Source organism: Equus quagga, chromosome 1 (genome assembly GCF_021613505.1).
Source record: "Equus quagga isolate Etosha38 chromosome 1, UCLA_HA_Equagga_1.0, whole genome shotgun sequence".
NCBI classification, from domain to species: domain Eukaryota; kingdom Metazoa; phylum Chordata; class Mammalia; order Perissodactyla; family Equidae; genus Equus; species Equus quagga.
Window position 1 is genome coordinate 133885820 of NC_060267.1, and position 17499 is coordinate 133903318.

At 37.4% G+C, this 17499-nt stretch overlaps 1 protein-coding gene across 1 annotated transcript in view; it reads left to right on the top strand.

Moving 5' to 3' along the window:
• The first annotated feature begins 747 nt into the window (after window positions 1-747).
• NEK4 (NIMA related kinase 4) overlaps window positions 748-17499 on the top strand; it is a 38977-nt gene continuing 22225 nt past the window's right edge. The window contains exons 1-9 of the mRNA XM_046684632.1: window positions 748-1029; window positions 2369-2635; window positions 3553-3750; window positions 3968-4075; window positions 5576-5730; window positions 7058-7199; window positions 11135-11536; window positions 15914-16063; window positions 16921-17070. Of these exons, the coding sequence (XP_046540588.1) occupies window positions 937-1029; window positions 2369-2635; window positions 3553-3750; window positions 3968-4075; window positions 5576-5730; window positions 7058-7199; window positions 11135-11536; window positions 15914-16063; window positions 16921-17070 (1665 nt within the window). The 5' untranslated portion in view covers window positions 748-936. The remainder of the gene's footprint in view (window positions 1030-2368; window positions 2636-3552; window positions 3751-3967; window positions 4076-5575; window positions 5731-7057; window positions 7200-11134; window positions 11537-15913; window positions 16064-16920; window positions 17071-17499) is intronic.

Sequence of the window (17499 nt, forward strand, 5' to 3'; positions counted from 1 at the left end):
CCCTCAAAGGGACAAAGGAAGGATTTACAATTGTAACCTTAAAGTAAATGCTCTAGGAAAGGGAGGTATTGGCTAGAATAAACAATTCTTGCGGCAGTTTTGAGCCTGCACAGACAGGCCTTTTAAGGGGGGCCAGGGTCCTCCTAGGGACACTGTCTTAAGCTGTTAGAAGCCATGGCAGAGTTTGGCCAAGTCGCTTAGTACAGGGGTTTGGATGGAGTCCCGATGAGAGTTCTTTGCACTTCTCAATAGCAGGCTGAAGTGTTTAGGGGTAAAGTGTACCGATATATCCAATTTACTTTGAAATGCATACACAATAAGATGGATTGCTGGATACATAGATAGACGTGAGACAGAGCAAAGATAACATGTTACTTGTAGAGTCTAGAGTAGTCAGCCCCGTCTCCCCATTAGAATGTGCGCTCCAGGAGGGCAGGGACCTTGTCGGTCTGGCCCATGGTAGGCGGTCAATAAATATTTTTAGAATGAATGAACAATACTTGGAAAGCGCTTGGTACAACTGCTCAATAAGCGTAAGCCTCTGCGACTCTACTGTCGCCTGCAACCCGGAAGCTCCCGGCTGTGGAACTGAGGCAGATGGTGCGTGCAGGGTCTGGCGGAGCCGCTCTGGGCCCCTGCCGCTTCGGCTCTATGGCGGGACCTCCGGGGACCGGGGCACCGCTCTGGCCGCCTGGCGCCTGGCTCTGTGGCGCCGGAACCTCCCGGGCCGCCGGAGCATGCGCGGGGCGGCGCCGGGCGGGATCGCTATGGCAGCGGCGTCGCCGTGAGGCCGGCCTCCGTGCTCGCGCCCGGGCCGGGCAGCCTCCGCAGCCGCCGACACCGCAGCGTCTCGGGCATGAGCGGGACCTTCCACCGCGGCCCGCTGCCCTACCCGCCTGCACCGCCGCATCCCAACAGTAGCCCCGCGCTGGGAACATGCCCTTGGCCGCCTACTGCTACCTGCGGGTCGTGGGCAGGGGTAGCTACGGGGAGGTGACGCTCGTGAGGCACCGACGGGACGGCAGGCAGGTCGGCGGAGATGGGGCCTGGCAGGGGCGAGGGACAGGGAGGGATGCGCTGAGGCCGCCGTCCCGAGGCTGGGCCCCGGGTGATCTAATAGAGGGGGCTCACCTCGGAAGGCACTTCCTTAGGCAAAACGTCCCAGACGCCAAGACTAGGTCAGGCCTCCCTGTAGTTCTCCTTTGTGGTATTAATTGGTGTGCTACATTCCTTCCCCTACACGGGACAGTTCCGTGAGATCATGCTTTCCCAGGACCTAAGGCGGCGCTTGGCAATATCACTCCTTGAGTGAAGGGACCCATACGTCCTACCTGGAGACTACTGGACTCTTAAAACTCATTACTTTTGTGCTAGACCTCCTCTCACGGTCCCCATTTCAGTGAGTAGCATCACCAACCAGGCAGTACCCAAGCTGTACACTTGGGGAGTCATTCTTGACTCCCCTCTCTTCCCCTTATTCATCTGTCCCCTAAACCAACAGGCCTCTTCTCCATCTCCATTGGTACCACCCCAATCAGGACATTGTTATCGAGCCAAACTATGTCACAGCCTCTCACTGGTCCTCCCTGCCACATGACTTGCTGTTCTCCAGTCCATCATTTCCATTGCAGTCTCAGTGATTGTTCCACAACTTACATCGAATGTTGTCACTCCTTTGCTTAAAGCACTTTGTCCTATTACCCTCAGGATAAGGAGCCAGTTTTTTAATGTGGTTTATAAATAGGGTGACCATATAATGTATTGTACAAACCAGGACAATTTTGAAACTGAAAGGAGGCACTATTAATAACTACACCAGGACAATGGGACTACCTTAGACAAGCAGAGACAGGGAGAGGAGATGTATTAGGTGTGAGAGGATATTGATTTTTTTTTTAAGTGGGAATAATTTTGTATGTTCAGGATCAGTGATTTTTAACCTTATTGGGTTATGGATCCCTTTGAGTAATACAATCCATGGACCCATTGTGTCTGCAGAAGTATATTTTATGCACCTGTGTAGAGGGAACAGAGGTTAAGAAATCTCTTCCAGAGATTTTATGATTGATTCAGTGGTGTGTTAACATGGACTCATGTTTTAGCATTCAATGAAATTGTAAAATGCAGATTGAAAGTATAGTTTTTTGTGACGCTCACCCTGTTATAAGTTTAACCTATAAAAAGTATCATTAGTGATAGCAAATCTTTTTCTCCAATTTTGTGCTTTGTTGGTAACAAAATGAATAGGTTATCTGGCAGGCTTCAGAAGGTTGGTTTTGAGGACATTCAGGAGAACCCTTAAATACTTCTGAACCTATAAAACTGTATGTTGATTTGCACATTGTAAAAACATATATTTTCTTTGTAGTATGTCATCAAAAAACTGAACCTCCGAAATGCCTCCAGCCGAGAGCGGCGAGCTGCTGAACAGGAAGCTCAGCTCTTGTCTCAGCTGAAGCACCCCAATATTGTCACCTATAAGGAGTCTTGGGAGGGAGGGGATGGTCTGCTGTACATCGTCATGGGCTTCTGCGAAGGAGGTGATCTGTACCGAAAGCTCAAGGAGCAGAAGGGGCAGCTTCTGCCTGAGAGTCAGGTGGTGGAGTGGTTTGTTCAGATTGCCATGGCTCTGCAGGTACTGTTCAGACCTATCGCATCCCCTTTGCTCCAAGATGACGGGGATGGCAAGTGGATTTTAGGAAAATTCTTCCCCAGATGCTTACATGAAAAATGATGTGGTTTTTTTGAAGTCCGTTTATGAAGTAGACCCAGCCCCTGATGCTGTAGTATTGGAATGTTTCTGAATGAGTGATATCCATATTGAAGTAGACATGGATTTCATGTCTAATTCCACGGGAAGCCAATTCTCTATTCATTTAATATTCATAGTGAAGTCAACTTTAAGAACCCTTTGTTATCAGCTGGTCAGCTGTGTCATACTGGAAGGTGGTTGGGCTAATTAATATGCCTAAACTGTGGGGATTTGGGCTTTAACCCTGCTGTGACAGAGTGAGTGGAAATGCAAACCATGTTTGTGTTTTCATATACACATGTTCAGAAGTGAGACTATTTACGAAATACCATTCCGGAACTGGGCATATTTGTCCTGAATTAATTGACCTTGTTTAAATTCTAAGATACTTTCTCTAAATAAAAGTGATCTTGTTATATTTGAAAATATTATTAAGCTGAAGATTTCATGAGTCTGAGATGCCTGTGTATGTGACCTTGTATAAGTTGTCTTTCTACCTTCAGTGGGAGTTTCTAAGCATATTTTTTAACTGGATCCATATAGTGCTAAATGGTATAATGCTCAAGGCACCAGGGAACAATTGTAAAGCATATTGTGCAAATTAATGCATGGAACTTAATTTTCTTACTTTGGAAAGTTGTAAATTAGACTTTTTATTTTGAGACTATAAAACAAGTGTTTTGATATATAGGTAACTAAGGCTCTTTAACTTATGCAATTGTTGATTGTATATAAGAAGTTAGGAATAAATAAGTAGATTACTACATTTATATTAAATGATATTTTATTTCTCTCCTCAGTATTTACATGAAAAACACATCCTTCACCGAGATCTGAAAACTCAAAATGTTTTCCTAACAAGAACAAACATTATCAAAGTGGGTGACCTAGGAATTGCCCGAGTGTTAGAGAACCACTGTGACATGGCTAGCACCCTCATTGGCACACCCTACTACATGAGCCCTGAATTGTTCTCAAACAAACCCTACAACTATAAGGTAAGATTGGGCTGTGTACACTCGCTCACGTTGTTTCTAAGACAGTATTCCTAATTTCAGAACCCATCAGAATAAGTCAGAAGAATTCTTTGTGAATTGGTTTAAGGAAAATGTCTTTTTTTTTAAAGAGGAAAATGTAAATACAACTTTCTGACATTTAACCATTTATTAAAATAAGGCATTCCAATACTTAACTTTTGCTATTTTTCCTTTCTAGTCTGATGTTTGGGCTCTGGGATGCTGTGTTTATGAAATGGCCACCCTGAAGCATGCTTTCAATGCAAAAGACATGAATTCTTTAGTTTATCGGATTATTGAAGGAAAGGTAAAGAATATTCTGGAACTAGTTTTTAATATGTGGAGCAAGTTAATTTAATGTAGCTTTGTAAGTAGTTACTAGCAAAAGTAAGTAATCATTGATTTCATAGTGGGTCCCTTCTGTGGGAAGCTTGAACTAGAGGAGAAGAGATTGATCATTTCTTAATATTAATTTATAAAGGTGGCTTAATGGCTCCAATGAATTGGCTCTTTGAAAATGACTATCTTGTAGCCACAGGATGTACACTTACCCTGATAGGCTATTGGTAGCTTTTCCTAAGCAGCTTATGGTTAAATGAGCCCCATTTAAAATGAGTCCACTCTGTTTGAACTTGTTTCTCCTTTGATAATCATCACAATTACTAGCAACCAGTTAAGAACTGCAAAAAGCATTGTGTGTGATACAGCTACCAGAGTGACCAACTTTATGTGTTAGTTCCAGGAGGTTAGTTGACCTATGCAGTGGTAGGCATTTACACCATTGGGTTTTAAAGTTGCAACCTACTGGTTATAGTATTATACCAAGACTCATTTAATTTGAAAAATATTCAAAAACAAAAAAAAGTAAAGTTTTCCCATAATTCCACTACTTAAAGAATCAAATAAGAAAGGAGTGAAATTCCTGTCCTATCCATTTCCATCCCCTGGAGATGCTCATTGCTAATAATTTGGTGCATAGCCTTGCTGGCTTTTTCCTGTCTTTATGCAGACATGACTGTGGGTGTATATATGCTATATACACTGATACTTTAAAAAAGTAACTGAAATGGAATCACGCTGTACACATTGGTACACAACTCGCTTTTTTGACTTACTATACAAGGGACATCTTTCCAGGTTGGTAGCTGTTAAGTCCTTTATTTTTTTATTTTTATTTTTTTAGAGATTTTATTATTTTTTTCCTTTTTCTCCCCAAAGCACCCCAGCACATAGTTGTACATTCTTTGTTGTGGGTCCTTCTAGTTGTGGCATGTCGGACGCTGCCTCAGCGTGGTTTGATGAGCAGTGCCATGTCCGCACCCAGGATTCCAACCAATGAAACACTGGGCCGCCTGCAGCGGAGTGCGGTAACTTAACCACTTGGCCATGGGACCAGCCGCAAGTCTTTTATTTTTTAAGAGATTGCCTAGTATTTTATTAGAAAGGTGTACCATAATCTATTCCACATGTCCCCTATGGATGGACATTAAGTTGTTTCAAGTTGTTTATTACTGCATGAACAATACTGCAGGGAATATCCTGGTATATAAATCTTTAGGAACTCATGCTTTTATTTCTGAAGGAGAAAGTCCTCAAATGGGACTGTTGGGTTGAAGGATATACTGTTACAATCTTACAACTTGCTATTATAACCAAGACACCAGTGTGCTTCCTGTAGACTAATACACTGGTTCTTTTCTACTTATGTGGATAATTGCTTTTAAATAAAAATTGGAAAACCTCTACCTTCTTTTACTTTGCTTTACAAGACCATTAGTCATAATTGTGGTATTATTTATCTTTGTAGCTGCCGCCAATGCCGAAAGATTATAGCCCAGAGCTGACAGAACTGATAAGAACAATGCTGAGCAAAAGGCCTGAAGAAAGACCCTCTGTGAGGAGCATCCTGAGGCAGCCTTATATAAAGCGCCAAATATCCTTGTTTCTGGAGGCCACAAAGGCGTAAGATACTTCCCTTGCAAATAGCTAGGCTAAATGATGGAATAAAAGAGGGTAGCTTCTATAAATTTCATGTGCAAGAATTTATGGTGAGTTTTTTTAAACATGAGCTAAAATTACATGATTATAACATAATCGTGTTGAAATTTGCTTAAGTGCTAGAATCAGAAATCTAGAGAACCATTTAGAGAAGCACTTTAACATTTCTCAGAGGGTTCCAAGACATATTGAATACTATTCTTTTAAAAGGACATATGTTTTAGAAACCATATTGAAATGAGAGATTATCTAAGAAATCTATTACATTATTTAGTGTGTAAGATAAGAATCACATCTAAAAAATAGTGCTCAATTTTCTGAGCGCTTTCATAAGGTTCCCTCTTCACTCATAAAACTTCTCAAGAGTAAAAGAATTCTTTTCTTTGATTCTCAGGTCCTACCTTCACTAAACAAATAGCTGTTCCAGGATCTAAGACTTAGGCCTGGACAAGATCTTCACAATCTTTGCCTTGTGACATGTTAAATTTGGGAGGCAGTGCTAGAGAGGATCCAGGGAATAAAGAAGGGCCATCTTTCTGTTTATGTTGTTTATAATTTCCCACCAGACAGACCTTTGGCTCTCTGCAGTGCTGGTCTTCATGCTCCCCTTGAATTCTCCAGAGGTTTAGCCTAGTTGTAGAAACGTCACACTAAAACAGTTGGGGATATTATTCCTGTATACATTTATTCTGCCAGTCAAGGCTGAGTATAAAGCACTTGTGGTGTTATTACAAACTTGTGAAACTTGAAGATGAAAATTATCCTGGTACTTCTGTACGTGAGGAAATTTCTCATAGATTTTTCATTTTGGAATAATTTTGTGTTTATGAAAAAGTCGCAGAGATAGTACAGAGAGTCTCTGTGTACCCCTCACCTAGTTTTTCCTATCATTAACATCTGACGTTACCACAGTACATTTGTCAGAACTAAGAAACCAACATCAGTACATCACTGTTGATTAAACTCCAGACTTTATTTGGCTTTTACCAGTTTTTCCACTAATGTCCTTTTTCTGTTCCAGGATCCAATCCAGGATACTATATTACATTTAGTCCTCATATCCCCTTAGTCAACTTGGGTCTGTGATAATTCCTCACTTTCTTTGCTTCCATAACCTTGATTGTTTTTGAAGAGTATTTGTCAAGTATTTTGTACTCGGCTTGGTTTTTAGAAGACTGTTCTCTATAAATGGAACAGCTGTGTAACACATATACACATTTCCTCATATACATAAAAACCCATAATATTCACTATATTGATTATAACTTTTCCTTGTTCCTTTCTCATAAAGAAAAACCTGCAAAAATAATACTAAAAATGGTGACTGTAAATCCAAGCCTGTTACTACAGTGGTTTCTGGAAAGGCTGAATCAAATCAGGAAGTAGTTCCCTTCCACCCACACTCTTCTGAGGGCTCCAAGACATATGTAATGGTATGTTTCTGTTTAAAGGGTATGTGTTTTAGAAACTACATTAAAATGATAGTTTATCTAAGCAAGTTAATTTATGTCAGTGACTAGACTTTACTAGAGATTCTGTTGTGTAAATAGCTCTGTATTGTAAAGAAAGAACACTGGTGAAGGTGATTCCTTTAGCCCGCTTTATCTAGAGTGGGCTGTCAAACGGTTCATGAAGTTAGTGCTCTGGTGACTTTAAGAATTTTTTTTTATTGAGGTAAAATTTCTATAACATAAAGTTAACTGTTTTAAAGTGAACAATTAAGTGCATGGAGTACATTTCCTGTGTTGTACAACCATCTCCTCCATCTAGTTCCAGAACATTTTTATCACCCCAAAGGGAAACCCCACACCTATTAAGTAGTCACTTCCCATTTCCTCCTTCATCTAGCCCCTGGAAACCATCAATGTGTTTTCTGTCTCTATGGATTTGCCTATTCTGGATATTTCATATAAATGGAATCATACAATATGTGACCTTTTGTGTCTGATTTCTTTCACTGGGCATAATATTGTTGTTTTTATTTATTTTTGTTTTATTGAAGTCATAATACTTTATGTGAAATTTCAGTTGTACATTATTATTTGTCACTCACGATATATATATGTACCCCTTTACCCCTTATTCCCACCCCCAACCCCCTCCCCTTCTGGTAACCACTAATCTGTTCTCTTTGCTCATGTGTTGCTTTATCTTCGACATATGAGTGAAATCACACTGTGTTTGTCTTTCTCTGTCTGGCTTATTTCACTTAACATAATACCCTCAAGGGCCATCCATGTTGTTGCAAATGGGACGATTTTTGTCTTTTTTATGGCTGAGTAGTATTCCATTGTATATATATGCCACATCTTCTTTTTCCATTCATCAGTTGATGGGCACTTGGGTTGCTTCCACATCTTGGCCATTGTGAATAATGCCATAATGAACTAAGGGGTGCATAAGTGTCTTTGAATTGTTGATTTCAAGTTCTTTGCATAACCCAGTAGTGGGATAGCTGGGTCATATGGTTTTTCTATTTTTAATTTTTTGAGAAATCTCCATACTGTTTTCTATAGTGGCTGCTCCGGTTTGCATTCTCACCAGTGATGTATGAGGGTTCCCTTTTCTCCACATCCTTTCCAACATTTGTTGTTTTTTGTCTTAGTAATTATAGCCATTCTAACAGGTGTAAGGTAATAACTCATTGTGGTTTTGATTTGCATTTCCCTAACTATTAGTGATATTGAACATCTTTTCATGTGCCTGTTGGCCATCTGTATATCTTTTTTGGAGAAATGTCTGTTCATACCCTTTGCCCATTTTTTGATCAGTTTGTTTCTTTTTTTGTTGTTGAGTTGTATGAGTTCTTCATATATTTTGGAGATTAATCCCTTGTTGGATATATGATTTACAAATATTTTCTCCCACTTGGTGGCTTGTCTTTTTGTTTTCTTCCTGGTTTCCTTGCCTTATAGAAGCTCTTTAGTCTGATTGAAGTCCCATTTGTTTATTTTTTCTTTTGTTTCCCTTGCCTGAGTAGACATGGTATTTGAACAGATCCTTCGAAGACCCATGTCAAAGAGTGTACTGCCTATATTTTCTTCTGGGAGTTTTATGGTTTCACATCTTACCTTCAAGTCTTTAATCCATTTTGAGTTAATTTTTGTGTATGGCAAAAGATAATGGTCTACTTTCATTCTTTTGCATGTGGCTGTCCAGTTTTCCCAGCACCATTTATTGAAAAGACTTTCCTTTCTCCATTGTATGTTCTTAGGTCCTTTGTCAAAGATTAGCTGTCCCCAGATGTATGGTTTTATTTCCGGGCTTTCAATTCTGTTCCATTGATCTGTGTGTCTGTTTTTGTACCAGTACCATGCTGTTTTGATTACTGTAGCTTTGTAGTATATTTTGAAGTCAGGGATTGTGAGGCCTCCAGCTTTGTTCTTTTTTTCTCAGGATTGCTTTGGCTATTCAGGGTCTTTTGTTGCCCCATATGAATTTTAGGATTCTTTGTTCTATTTCTGTAAGAATGTCATTGGGATTCTGGTTGGGATTGCATTAATCTGTAGATTGCTTTAGACAATATGGACATTTTAACTATGTTTATTCTTCTAATCCATGTGCATGGAATATCTTTCCATTTCTTTATATCATCATTGATTTCTTTCAGTAATATCTTATAGTTTTTATGGTATAGGTCTTTAACCTCCATGGTTAAATTTATTCCTAGATATTTTATTCTTTTTGTTGCGGTTATGAATGGGGTTGTATTCTTGAGTTCACTTTCTGTTAGTTCGTTATTAGAGTATAGAAATGCAGCTGATGTTTGTAAGTTGATTTTGTACTCTGCAACTTTGTTGTAGTTGTTGAGGCATAAAGTTTTTGAGGTTCATCCATGTAGCATGTATTAATACTTCATTTATTTCTATGTCTGAATAATATTCCATTGCGTGTATATATATATATATCGTATATATATATATATGTACACACACACATCGCAATATGTTTATCCATTCATTCTTGGTGGTTATTGGGTTGTTTCCTCCTTTTGCCTATTGTTGTGAACATTTGTGTACAAGTATTTGTTTGAACACTTGTTTTCAGTTCTTTTGGGTATATACCTAGGAGTGGAATTGCTGGGTCATATGGTAGTTCTCTGTTTAGCTTTTTTAGGAACCTCCACACTTTTCCGTAGCAGATGTACCGTTTTACATTTCTACAAGCAATCCATGAGAGTTCCAACTTCTCCACAACCTCCTCAACTCTTATTTTCTGTTTTTCTGCTTCTAGCCGTCCTAGTAGATGTGAAGAGGTATCTCATTGAAATTTTGATTTGCATTTCCCTAATGACCAATGACACAGAACATCTTTTCACAAGCTTGATGGCCATTTGTATTCCTTCTTTGGAGAAATGTTTAAGTCCGTTGCCCAGTTTTAAATTGGTTCTTTTTTGTTTTTTTGTTGTTGAGTTCTAAGAGTTCTTTCTATATTTTAGATACTATACCCTTTTCAGATATATGATTTACAAATATTTCCTTCCGTTCTGTAGGTTGTCTTTTCGCTTTCTTCATAAAGCAAAAGTGTCCTTTTATGCACACAAGTTTTTAATTTTGGTGACATCCAATTTATCTGTTTTTTCTTTTGTTGCTTGTGCTTTTATTGTTGTATGTAACATCCCTTGCCAAATCCAAGATCATGAAATGTATGCCTATGTTTTCTTCTAGGAGTTTTAGCTCTTATATTTAGGTTGTTTATCTTTTTAAAAATTTTTCTTATTGTGGTAAAATATATATAACAAAATAACCATTTGGGACCATTTTTAAGCATACAATGTAGTGACCTTAACTAGATTCACAATGTTGTACAACCATCACCACTATCTTCCAAAACTCTTTCACTATTCCAAACAGAAACTCTGTACCCATTAAGCACTAACTCCCCATTCCTCCTACTTCCAGGCCCTGGTAATCTCTAATCTACTTTCTGTCTCTGTGAATTTGCCTGTTCTAGGTACCTAATATAAGTGGAATCACACAATATTTGTCCTTTTGTGCCTGACTTATTTCACTTGGCATGTTTTCAAGGTTTATCCATGTTGTAACATGTATCAGAACTTCATTCCTTTCTATGGGTTTATAATATTCTGTTATATATATATGTATACACTGAAATTTTGTTTATCCATTCATCTGCTGAAGAACATTTGAGTTGTTTCCACCTTTTGGCTATTGTTAATAATGATGATATAAACATTGGTGCACAAATCCCTATTTGAGTTCCCACTTTCACTCTAGGAGCGGAATTGCTGGGTCATATGGTAATTCCATGTTTAACTTTCTGAGGAACCTCTCGTTTTATTTTGAATTAATTTTTTTTATATGGTTTGAGGAGTGCTGTAATAACTTGGAAGCATGTTTTCACTCAGGGTGAAGACAAATGTTTATCCCAGGAGAAACTCGTAGTTGTTGGCCCCTTGAAGACACCTACAAATTTGAAAGGCCACACTTGCAAACCAGACATGAACACTACTTCAGAATCGCTAGCCACAATCAGTAGGGTGAATATTGACATCTTACCTGCAGAAAGGAGGGACTCGAGCAACAGCTTAGTTCAAGAGAATCAACCAAGACATTTAGATGCCTCTAATGAGCTAGAAGGTAAATGCAGTATTTCTCAAGTGAAGGAGAGCCTGCAGCATAACACTAAGTCCAGCGCTCAGCCAGGAAACCTGATTTCCACATGTGTGTCTGACAGTGTCACTGGGGAAAAGAATGACCCAGTGAAGCCTCTGCAGCCTCTAAACAAAGACCAAAAGCCGAAAGACCAGGTGAGTGATACACATGAGGTGTTGGTTTCAGGGAGGACTGGAAAGTGTGGTTACAAAGACGTGGGTTGTATTGTTTGGTTGTGTTCTAGTTGTTGTTTTAGTTTGGGTACCAGTTTAAACATAACGGAAACCAAAGGTTAGGACCTGAGGGATTCTTAGACGTCTTCCGTGCCCTGGCATAGGGTACTTGGTGGAAGCATGCTATCTGTATGTCCTGCCTGCTTCCGCATCACTCTTCCTTAGTCCTCCAAGTGGATGGGTAGTTCTAACAATTAGATAATATCACATTCCTTCTTGCTTTTGAAAAGTTAGTGGATTGATCTAATTTCTTAAGGAATACAAAAAATATTTTATGTATTGGAACCAAAGGGGAAGGAAGAAAAGAAGAAAAGGAAAGGAACAAAAGGATTTGATACTAAGAAACTATTCTGAGTAAATTTAAAGGTTATCCTCTACTTGAAATTGGAAAGAAGCCTAAATTTGATGAAGCATGGTAAGAGCTAAGATTAGAGAGAAAGCCAGAACATTTGATTAACTTTACATTTTTATACTTAAAATATTTTAAAAATATAGTTAATATGTATTAATTAATACATAATATGTAATATGATATGTTAATATGTAATATATGTTAAAATGTAATACATATTTATATGTATTCATGTATATTAACTGTATTTTTATAATATATGCTACATATATTTAAATTTGATCTGTTATATATATTTTATATTTAACATCATCTTTTATATAAGTATAAAATTTTGTACATTTATATTCAAATGTTTTTAATAAAGTTTTGTTTTTATGGAAAAATGCAAGTATAATGCTCTTGTCATTTAAAGTCATTGGATTAAAACCAAAATAATCTTAAGTTTTCTTTGGACACTGGAATCCTTAGTACTTTATAGATAAAATTATATGTGTCCTGCTTGTTCAGCTTGGCTGTCAAATTAAATTCAAGTTCACTTCTTTTATTTTTCTGTTTATATTTTTAATTTTTAAAGTACTGATTCAATGGTTATTAGTGTATTCATAAAGTTGTACAATCATCACTGCTATCTAATTCCAGAACATTTTTGGCACCTCAAAAAGATACCCCATACCCAGTAATAGTCACTGTCCATTCCTCCTTGTCCCCAGCCCCTGGCAACCATTGTCTGTATGAATTTGCCTATTTTGAGTATTTCATATAAATAGAATCATACAATATATGACCTTTTGTGTCTGACTTCTTTTACTTAGTATAATGTTTTCAGAGTTTATCCATGTTGTAGCATGTAGCAGTATTTCATTCCTTTTTATTGGCAAATAAATTCCACTATGTGTATATACCATATTTTATTTATCCATTCATCAATTGATGAACATTTGGGTTGTTTTCACTTTTTGGCTACTATGGATAATGCTACTGTGAACATTCTTGTAAAAGTTTTTGTGTGGACATGTGTTTTCAGTTCTCTTGGGTGTACACCTAGGAGCGGAATTGCTGGGTCATATGGTAACTCTATGTTTAACTTTTTGAGGAACTGCAAAACTGCTTTCCAAAGCAAGTACATCATTTTTTACTTCCCACCAACAATATATGAGAGTTGTAGTTTCTCCGTACCCTCACCAACACTTCTCACTTTCTGTGTTTTTGATTCTAGCTCTCCTAGTGTGTGTGAAGTGGTATCTTATTGTGGTTTTGATTTACATTTCCCTAATGATTAATGATGTTAAGCATCTTTTCATGTGTTTATTGGCCATTTGTATATCTACATTGGAGAAATATCTATTCAGATCCTTTGCCCACTTTTAAATTGGTTTATCTTTTTGTTGTTGAGTTGTAAGAGTTCTTTATTCTAGATGTCAGTCCTTTGTCATACAAGATTTGGAAATATTGTCTCCCATCCTGTGGGTTGTCTTTTCACTTTCTTGATGGTGTCCTTTGAAGCACAAATGTTTTCAATTTGGATGAAAACCAGTTTTGTCTGTTTTTGCTTTTGTTGCTTGTGCTTTTGGTGTCATAAAGATTTCCTCGTATGTTTTCTTCTAGGTGTTTATAGTTTTAACTTTTACATTTAGGTCTATGATCTGTTTTGAGTTAAGTTTTGTATATGGTGTGAAGAAGGGGTCCAACTTCATTCTTTAGTATGCAGTTATCCAGTTGTCCTAGCACCATTCATTAAAAGATTATTCTTTCCCCATTGAATTATCTTGGCACTCTTGTTGAAAATTAGTAGACCATAAATGTAATGATTTATTTCTAGACTCTCAATTCTGTTCCACTGATTTATGTATCTATCCTTATGTCAGTAACACACTATCTTAATTACTGTAGTTTTATCGTTTTTGAAATTGGGAAGTTTGAAATTGAAATTGGGAAGTTTGAGTCTTACAGATTTAGTCTTATTTTTCAATATTGTTTTGGCTATTTTGGGTCCTTTGCATTTCCATATGAATTTTAAGATCAGCTTGTTAATTTCTGAAAAAAAGGCTGGGATTTGATAGGGATTGCATTGATCATTTGCAGAATATTGCTATCTTAATATATGTCTTCCAACCCATGAAGATGGGATGTCTTTCTATTTATTTAGGTCTTTAATTTCTTATATTGACGTTTTCTTGTTTTTAGTATATAAGCCTTGCACTTCTTTTGTTAAATTTATTTCTAAGTATTTCATTCCTTTTGATACTATTGTAAATGGAATTGTTTTCTTAATTTCGTTTTCATAATGTTCATTTCTTGTGTATAGAAATACAGTTGATTACTGTATATTGATCTTGTATCCTATAGCCTTGCTGAACTCATTTATTAGTTCTAATAATTTTTTTTAAAGTGGACTCTTTAGGATTTTCTGAATACAAGATCATGTCATCTGTGAATAGAGATAGTTTTACTTCTTCCTTTCCAATCTATATTTCATTTCTTTTTCTTGCCTAATTGCCTGCTAGAACCTGTAGTACAATGTTGAAGAGAAGTGGTCCTGATCAAATTCATTCCTTACATCAGGCTTTTAGAGCAGATTTTTTTGTTTGTTTAATAGAATTTCATATCCAGCACTACTTCTTTTTTTGTTATTATTGTTTTTGTTGTTAAAAGTAGAACTTTTTTTCAGCACCAATTGGATTTCACAGAGAAACTCTTTAAGTCATTTGCTCTGTCACTCTTATACGCGCGTAAACTTTATTTTGAACAGCCTATACTTAACAGCAGAGAAACATTTATTTCACTCTTCCTTATTGTATCAGTCATTGTTTAGTATCTTGGTCTTCTTGTTCAGCTAGCTTATTATGTAATAATATTGTAAAATTTGATTATTTACTGTGTTTTATGTATAATGTTAGGTGTACCCTTGAAAGAATACATTTACAAATTATTTTTCCAATAGGAGTCATTATTTTGTGTTTGCCAGAGGATCTATATGATAGATGATAATAATGATCTTAATGATATGGTCTTAATGGTAATGGCTCTTAGAAAGCAATTTTACCTTGTATTAATATCATATCATTCATTTTTCGTTCTAAAATGTACCACATAGTGGGCTCTTGATAAAAATGTGTTGATTGGATCATATTCAATTACCAGTGTACATCTACTTGAAAACCTAAATATTCTGATCGTTAACAATTGTTTAAAAAATGAAGAATATTTTATTTTAATGTTTGGTATGCATTAATTTCTAAAACCAGCTATCCAAATAAAATACTAAGTTGTTGGTAATCTTTATAACTTAAAAGGTAATTTATTTTATCATTACTACTGCTAGTAATAGCTGCCATTTTTTGAGCATCTGCTATGTGCTAGACATAGTCCTAAGTATTTAGTGTGCCATCTCCTCTACCCTCCAGCAGTCATACAGTGTGTGTGAAGCATCTTGCCTATTTGTTAATGAGGAAACTGAGGTTCAGGGAGATTAAGTTTCTCAGATATGATTACATCTAACTCCAAACTCAGTACTCTTCTTGGTGCTTTTTAGAGTTTCCTGATGTTTACTTGGGAAGTATGTGTATATTCAATTGGATTTCATTTAAAACATTTGTTAGTTTTCTGAATAGAAAACCTATTAAAAGCTATGAAAAGATGTTTTTTAAAAAAACTAAATCAAAATCAGTGGTTTCAGGTTAGTAACAATCTGAGTAATTTAATTAAAATAATTATTTATTTTTATTTGGGAAAAGAGGAAAAAAGCCAGAATATCTGGATAACTCATGTCAGCATTTCATCTTTGCCTGTCAACACTGCAAATAAGCATTCATTTTGAGAAAGACAACTGCTTCCTCTCATTTTCATTTATAATTCTAAAACTAGGTGTGGAGGGTTTGGTCATTTGGAAATTCAAAAGAGTATTATTCTGGTTTTTTTGTTTGCTTCATTTTATTATTTTAAAGGATCGAGTTGCTGGTGAATGTATTACAGAAAAACAGGACAGAATCTACCCAGGTTTACAGCCACACAGCTCTGGATCTGAACCTTCTCTGTCTCGACAGCGACGGCAGAAGAAGAGAGAACAGACTGAGCACAGTGGGGAAAAGAGACAGGTTGGTGGAGATCCCTTTGGAGTAAGTCATTGCGCTGCTACTTGGGAAATAGACTTTAGGAAGCTCAATTTCTATTTAGAATGATTAACAGTTGCCAAAAAGGCACATGAGAAACACAAGGAACTTACAGAGAAGGGTGGCAATGGCAAGATGCTAAATAATAGTTTTTAAACGTCGGTGAGTTAGAAGCAGAGTAAGGGTTTTGTCTTCCCCAGCAAAGATGGACAGATCATTTTGAGAGTTAAAGTTACTGACTAACAAGGGTAAATCTCTGATCCCTCCTGTGTTTTATTGATGAACAGTTTCTCCCTCATCTTCTGCATAAAATCCTGTTGACACCTCTTTGTTTTTTTTTTTTTTTTGCTGGGAAAGATTCTCCCTGAGCTAACATCTATTGCCAATCTTCCTCCTTTTTTTTTTCCTTCATCCCCAAAGCCCCACTACATAGTTGTATATTCTAGTTGTAAGCCCTTCTTGTTCTTCTAGGTGAGCCGCTGCCACAGAATGGCTACTGACAGATGAGTGGTGTGGTTCTGCGCCCGGGAACTGAACCTAGGCTGCTGAAGTGGAATGCACCGTACTTTAACCACTAAGCAATCAGGGCTGGCTTGACACCTCACTTTTTTAATTGAGATATTATACCTCATTTCTTGAAATAACTTTTACAGGCACCCTCTCTATAAGCTTCTTAGATGGTCATTCACTTTTGGCAGAATTTCTTTCCCAAAAAATGCAATGTTTTAAAGTTTTTGAGAGAAAATTACTGGCAAATACACAGGAGACTTACTGATGGGGGAACTTTGGAAGTGGTTGTGTTTGAAATTGATAATCTCCCCCGTCTTTTTTAATTAATTAAGTTCCAAGAGGCTCCTCCTCGACTTTTACCTTCTCTTCCCACTGTTGGAAAAGTGGATGACACATTAACACAAAGGGATGCTGAAAACCGCAGTAGAGTGGTCACTGGATCTGTGAGCAGTTCAAGGAGCAGTGAGATGTCATCATCAAAGGTTTGTGGGGAGTAAATGCTGGATTTTTTAAAACCTTCTTTTATAGCTTTTTTGGTTGTAAAATCTTGCATATATTGTGAAGTTTTAGCCCTGCTTTTTACCAAACACTTCCAAAGGGATAGATCTGTGATTCTCAGCAGAAGCTTTGATTGAAATGAACAGATTTTATAGTTCCAGAGATGGTCACTTCTGGTTAATTAAGGAGACCAAGTAGATTCTGAATGTAGGAAATGCAAAATTCCCCATTTGCCCTCCCAAAAATGAGTACTTTCCAGAAATGAGGGCCGTGATCAGTCCTAGCTAGTAGCTGTAACCCTGATGTGGACTGGTTTCAAATGGACACTCCTTTAGAGGCCTGTGCAGAGCCTTTTCCTGTAGTGCTTGGTGATGTATCACGCATTGTAGGTGTTATAAGAATGGTGAGTAGGG